General features: G+C 39.0%; 1 protein-coding gene across 1 annotated transcript in view; it reads right to left on the bottom strand.

The window, feature by feature from the left end:
• Positions 1 to 5,264: 5,264 nt before the first annotated feature.
• The window catches only part of znf385d (zinc finger protein 385D), a 75,028-nt gene continuing 72,836 nt past the window's right edge, over positions 5,265 to 7,456 (bottom strand). The window contains exon 8 of the mRNA XM_051407131.1: positions 5,265 to 6,467. Coding sequence (XP_051263091.1) covers positions 6,213 to 6,467 — 255 coding nt within the window. The 3' untranslated portion in view covers positions 5,265 to 6,212. The remainder of the gene's footprint in view (positions 6,468 to 7,456) is intronic.

Raw genomic sequence — 7,456 nt, 5'->3', positions numbered from 1 at the left:
TTGAGATCATTTTTGACAAATTCAAAGTGGATTTAAACATTTTTACCACAAATCAGCCATCGCACCATCGACACTGCTACTTAATGTATCTATTAAAAATTATTCCAGTTTTTGTTTGTGTGGGTGTGTGTGTAGGTGTGGATAAGTATATTTTATGTGTATGTATTATGCATACCTCTGTGTACTGTATATGTGTCCTTTAAGTAAGTTTTCAACCTTTTGCTCTAAAACTATTTTGGGCTTCAGTGAGTCACTTTAAAACAAGTTGTTCTGAGAGCAACCGATGAGCAAACCTTTAAGTGACTCCTCTGCAAACCTCTCCTCTCGTTAAATCTTTATCTTTCATGACTGGAGCCTAAAAGCACTCTGTAAAAACACACAGGACGCTTTTAATGCAGGTGTTCTGTCAAATTCACAAGCGGGGCCGTGTTTCAAAAAGATCGCTGCCCGCGAGCGAGGCCTTTTGTAAACCGTGAACGTCCGAATGAAGTAAAAATGTCAAAGCCTTAATGGACTGGAATGTTAATTGCGGCATTTATCGTGATGTTGAATCAAAGCTTTTACACGGACGTGGAAACGGGCTGCCTGGACCTGCCCCGGCCCTGCCAGGACTCCTGAGGGCATTGTCAGCGCTGCTCATGTTGAGTATCTGTTACAACATCCTGCCTGAGTGCTGTGGCCTTTAGGGGTTTCTCTTCTCGACCGGCTGTAAATGAAAAATGAAAAACAACTCAATACAACTAATGAAACACAATGAACTTCTGTTACAGTGACGGAGGAGCATGGAGTGACAGAGGAATTCGGCCAAAACACACACACACACAAAGTCCAACTGTGCTAAGCAGGTAGCTTGTATATTAATCATCTCCCTATACAGTGAAATGATCAAGGAAGGGTTGCAGGAATGAAGACCACATGGAGGTGAATCTATAGCAAATGTTTTATTTTAAAGCTCACTGCTATTAATACCATTTTCTGTAATTCTGTGTAACTCACTAAGTTTTATGTGTAAATGTTGTATATCCCATTGGAAATTTTAAAAAGTTATCCGCTGCCAAGTATTTCAAAAACAGATGTCTACATGCTCTTTAATGTTACTGTGGGCTTGTAAGTTCAGTTCAGGGCTTGTAACTCCGCTAAAAGTCGTAAATCTACATTGTCAGACTGTGTGTAGTTATTATTTCTTATCGGTTTGAACAGTACTTGTTGTGATTCACTCACAACTGAGCAGATAATACGCTGACAATGTGACGCTTTTTATTCCATTGTTCCACTCTTCTCTTTGTACGTCACTGTGTGTAAGGAAATGTCAAATGTACAAGGACTAAACTTTTCTGATCACAGGAGCTGGAAATGTCACATAATTATGACTCAAGACCAGGACAACAGACAAAGAATCCTTTTTAACATTTTAGGATCATAATGAGCTGTGTGTTTTGCTTACAGCTTCATCAGGGCTGATGATAATGGGATACAGGTTTTGCCCATTAAAAACTAATGAAATGAAAAAGATTATTTTGCACCAGTTCAGTTTTCCCCAGTTCTATAAATATGTTATAATAATGATGCTTTTCTTCTCCTCCTGCTGTTTCCAGCACATCTTGACTGGCACACTCACTCTAATATAATAATATAATACCGGCATCACAGCTGCCATTTAAGAAGTGAGAATTATATTTATTTGAACTTACTGCCAGTCACGGTTGTGAGAACCTTATAATTTTAGCCTTATAATCAGACTAAATTGCCATTTAATTGCACATCATCATTCAGACTGACATCAAGTTCTGTTTGGGAGGGGCTGTGTTGTTGTTCGCTGACCAATCAGATTTCAAACCGTCTTCAGTTGACACTACAGCAGAGAAATATGACATTTGAAAAGTCGTTTCCGCTAGTTACAACGGGCTTGTTGTTATTTTTGTGGCAATGGTTCTGCCATAGTTCTGGCTGTGACACAGGACGATGACGTCCCCACAAACAATCGGCTCAGTTGTTTTTACAACTGGAAAACCAGCCATCAATGAGCACAATAGACCTGTTTGAATCGCTGTAATTATCGGAGGTGTGGGCTGCAGTCGTGTAAGTACAAATGACGCTGAGGTCATGTCTTCCATATTAGAGTTTACATTCTTACATATGTTGGTTATTTTATTAACTGATTCTATCCACAATGTGTTTAAATGACTAATATTAGCATTTAGCTTTTCCCCCTTTTTTATTATGAGAAAGTTGTCAGTTATTGAATGGATACTTTAACTATAAAAAGAATAAAACATAATTAAACAAATTATAGTAAATTGAACATATAAAATCCAGCTAATTCATAGATCTGGGACCAATGATTTACGATCATTTAGCATTTTGGTAAATATTTTTGGCATTAAGATTGTAAATCCATTGAGAAAAAAACAAGCAAACAAACAAGAATGTTTCTAGCTACGGATATAAAGCTAAAACAGGTGAGTTTAAAGACAAGATAAAAGATTCATTCAGATATTAAGTCTTTCATTCTTCTGGTAAAACCTTGCTAAATCAGTGAAGGAACTGTTAATTGGTCTACCAAGCTATTAGTCCCAAACTTTTCTTCTTAGTTGCGTGGTATTTATAATGAGTTTACTATTGCTTTACATTATATATATTAAAAACAAATAAATAAATAAAATACTGGCTGACTAGCATTGTATTGAGGTTATCAACATGATCATGGATGTGAATAAAGTGTGTATACGTTTGAGAGTCCACGTTATACATTTACTGATCGGTTATTGCATTTTTAAAATTGCTGGATGACAAACACTTTGTTTTTTTTATCATTATCATTGTATTGAAACATGCTTCAGCTGAGGTTCGCTTGATTCAGTCTGGTCATCAAAGAAAAGCTGAGATTTTCTCTTCTCTGAGTCACACTCAGGCGTGATCCACATTCCAGCGCCTGCTCGGTTGGACAGCCAGCTGTTCACAGCATTTTTCTCGCTGATGGAGGAGTTAGGCAGTGTTTTTCTGCTGATAGCTCTCCTGAACAGCAGATAGAGAGGCTCCGCATCCCACTTACAGATGTTTGTGATCATCGCTCCAGTGAGATTAAATGGAAGAGAGATGGTGGCCAGAGATTCAACTCCCAGAGCAGCGGGCCTGGTCCTCAGGCGACCTGCTGTATTGGTTTTGGACAGTGAGCAGGAGTTTCGGTGGAAAGAAGCTCCCTCATCTGGCTGGATGGCCAGTGCTCATGCGTCAGGGAGTTAGAGGGTAGGTGTGCAACAAACGAGCAATGGATGAATCAGCTTTCAGGTTCATGGAAAAGTTCACAGACTGAACAACTGAGTTTAATATGTACCTTATGAGTTATTGTGTTGTGCTGAATTGGGGTCTCTCCAAAATGTCATGAGTTAAGCCGCTCAGACCGGCTTTTGTCAGTGATGTTATTTCCTGAATGGAAGACAGCCATCAGGCCTTTAAGATGTCAGACATCATGGATGTATTTACGGTGTGTGCGTGTGCATGCATGCGTCAGTGATTTTTTTGATGTATGTGCTGACGTTTGTCTGTCTTTTATTAAAACCACTGTTCGTATTTACCACAATAGACTCAAATGTGTTACGATAGAAGTTTGTAGCTGCAGAAAAATGCGTTCTTTATTGTCAATGAGTTGTAGATGTGTTTGCTCTGTTTGTCGTGGGCATATCAGTGTGGTGCACAATGTTGACTTACAGAACAAAGATAGAGAAGTCTTGTTCAAAACAGGGAGAGAGCTGACTTTTGTTTGACTTATTGTACAAAACCAAATACACAAACACACTACACTGAAGTCTGCCTATGTCTGATGTTGCTGGGAATGTAGCTTCATTACCATGTACCATGTGTCGAAAACAAATTCCACACACCCGGGTCAGTGAAGGATAATGCTAATGATATTTACTTATTGTCAACAAATCCCATTAAAAAGGCCTAAACCAACTAGTATCATCTGTGTAGCCATCATATTCCTCCCCATTGTTATCCAAAAACTATTAAACGATAGAGCCACACTGTTGCTCTGGGTGGCATCTATCTTCCATTATCATAAACACACACACACACACACACACACACACACACACACACACACTACCACACACAGTTATTTATTTTAACTCAATCCCACACACACCGTCCTGCTGCTGTAATTACTCAATAGAGCACTAAATGCATATTAATCCACGACTGAAAACAAGTTCACGTAGCATTTGCTACACAACCACAGTACCCAGCTGTTTTAGAAAATGACTTACATTTAAAAAAAGGAAACTATGAATTTGTGACATCCAGATTTACACCTTCGGTAGGAATGATGAGGCTTGGAGCTTGGACAAGGTAAGGAAATGTGAGGGAACTTTCTCCCCCCACTAATCTCTGTGCCTTCAGTGTGTTAGTTGTAGGAAGCATAATCTTTTTTAACTTATGTAAAAGGGTCTCTATCTTGGAATATACTGTCCTTTGTTATTATTACAATATTATTTTAAATCAGAAAGTATTGAGAGACGCATAGATTTTTTTTTTTTTTCATGGAATAATAAGAAAACTTTGAAGTAAAGTGAACATACTACAGTTGTTGTATAGTCTTACAATGCCTAAATGTTATGCTGTTCAGCCACTGCTGTATTAAAAATGACAACATTTGTTGTGTTGTTATTCCAAGAGGTCATCTGTCGCTCAGTATCACAGCAGCCTGTTCGCCAAAATGTTTATTATTACGTATACGTATTAAATCTCACACCACTTGTGGACACATCTGCTCTGCTTTCTCATTAATACATTATAATTATTGAATAGAATTATAATTTTCCAGCTGGTAAATTTACATCAGGACTATAGATTAGCTTCTGTAACGCAAACATGTTATGATACAAACTTCAGAGGCATCATTTTATCATTAGCGGAAATTGAGTTATACTAGAAATTGTAATTGTGAGTTTGGATTTTATATAATGAATGTGATGTGCATTAGTGAAGCACAATGTTGTGATGAGTGTTGTTATAAACACACATATTGATACAAACACTTGTGTATGAGAGTGAATCCTTCAGTTCAGATACATATTTCTACCCAAATTATGCACCAGTGTCATTCACTTTCATATCCTGCTCGTAGTTTTCAGTTAACATAATGCTCTTATTATTACTATTCTCTTATTATTATAACTATACTCTTAATATACGCTTTAAGCACTGTACAGCACGATGACGACATGTGATAGCACCCACTGAACTACATGGGATCACCAGCATTAACAAAGTAGGACTCTTTTTATTTGAAATTGTTCACCTTTTACACACTGACAGTTAATATACACAAGCCTTTGTGGTCCCTCTGGCCCGAGACATGGTCAGTGACAATGTGTGCTGGATATCGAGTAGGATGGCTTATGGTGGATGGGAAGCTCTCTCTCTCCCTCTCTCTTACACGCACACACACACATACACACACATCGAAATACACACACCCTGTACATACATGGACAAGCACACGCCCCCATGCAGAAGTACACACTTGCACACACATACAGATATGCAAGGACAAATACAAAAAACACACATTACGACACATACTGTAACAATCTAACACAGTCTAGCCATCTAATGTAGACATCAACAGAGGACGGGCTTAAAGTGCATACAGGAACAGGGCCTTTGCTCACTCTAATGATCAGTAACAGCCTTTTTAAATTATGAGCAACAGTAATCCTCCACTAAAGCAATGATCTTAGTGCCACGCTGTATCTTTACAAAAAGCATATCCCTACCGTATTTTTAGCTCAAACTTTGCCTTGCATCACAAAATAATGACACTGCATAGTTCACGGGGTTAGTCTTATACATTATTGCGGTAAAATGTAGGTCCAAGTCTGGGGTCCGGGTATGAGTCATGGGCTACAGCATGGTACAGAAAGCTTGTTTTACTGTAGCCCAGGTTTACAGTGGGAATAGAGAAATAAATCCATTGAGAGAACGCGCCCAATACTTCGCTGCAGTCCGGTTTAGCTTTAAAATGTGGGATAATCCATATGAGGAGCTGTGAGACGTGTCAAAGGTCTGATCACAATATGAATATGTTCAGTATCCCGGATGCATAAAAAGGAGTACAGATGCTGACACGACTCCTTGGCCTGTTCTGGGTGAAGCACATGGTTTGGTCCTTGACAGGAGGCGGTGCAGGACCGCCCAGGTCAAACAGGTCAATAAGGGGCAAATAGGACTTGTGGGTGGGAGGTCCTGACAGGCCCAGGGGCCGGGCGGAGCAGTGCAGCGGGGAGGGTCTGTGTCTGGAAGAGGGTAGGGGTCGGGGCGTGGTTAGTGGCGTGGTTCGTGCGGTGTGTAAAACTGTTGTTGATGGCGGCGGCCGCGGCTGCTGCCACCGCCGCCAGATGAGCGGGTAGGATCTGCGCAGTCAGAGGCTGACACTGACGGTCTTTAACCAGGGACAACTTTATCTGGTAGGGAAAGACAAAAATACATTCAATACAGTCTGTATGTACACATAAACACATCAAAAGATCCTGATCTGAATCAAAAACAAACAATACTTTCTCCAAAATGTTACTCTGAGAAATATAAATATATATATTTCCTATAAATCCCATTTTCATTTAACAAAATAAGCCACAAATGTTATGTCATCTAAACACAAGCTGTTACAAAGGAAATTTGCCAAAATAAAAGTGTGTGTTAAATTACGGACTCTCTGATTAAAGTAAATAAGATTGCAAATCTAACCAGACATTTGGTGCTATGGACGCAAGCTCAATACTAAACCCTAATCTTTAGCGCTAAATTGAAAGTTAATCAATTTTGATAATCAAGCAATCACTGAAGCCATTTATTCAGAAACAACACAAAACAATCCTGTTTGTAGCTTCTCAAATATGAGGATTTTCTGCTTTTCTAAATCATTGTAAATTAAATATCTCTGTATTTTGGACTGTTGGTCGGACAAAACAGGAAGTTTTTAAGACGTCACACTGTGCTCTGGGATTTTACGTCTTTCTGACATTTTATAATCTTCTTTGTCAATGGAGTTTATTGGTTTGATAGAATGTTCCCTGTTTCCAATCCTGGAGGCGACATGGTTGTGTCACAAACAGGATTTAACTTGTAAATTAGATCATTTACAAGAAACAGAGTGCAGAGCACAGAGAGAGAGAGCTGGGGCTAAAGAGCTTTACAGGGAATCAAACAGGTGCCAGAAATCAGCTGCTAATTGCAGAAATTATTCCAGATGATCTGCAAGACACCAGAACATATGTGGGAAATAGCAACAGATATGTCAACCCAGAGTAATTGTTCAGTGCCTGAAACCAATTTACCTGCAGTGTGGACATGAAGCATTTGGGGATTTTGGTTTCTTTGGGGGGCCGTCATTATCTGAAATATGAAACTTGCACATTGAATCACTGAATTCTGTTTTATTTTTATTTTTTAT

Source organism: Dicentrarchus labrax, unplaced genomic scaffold (assembly GCF_905237075.1).
Source record: "Dicentrarchus labrax unplaced genomic scaffold, dlabrax2021, whole genome shotgun sequence".
Classification (NCBI taxonomy): domain Eukaryota; kingdom Metazoa; phylum Chordata; class Actinopteri; family Moronidae; genus Dicentrarchus; species Dicentrarchus labrax.
Note: the sequence above shows the minus strand (reverse complement) of the source record. Positions and strands in the feature narration are given on the sequence as shown.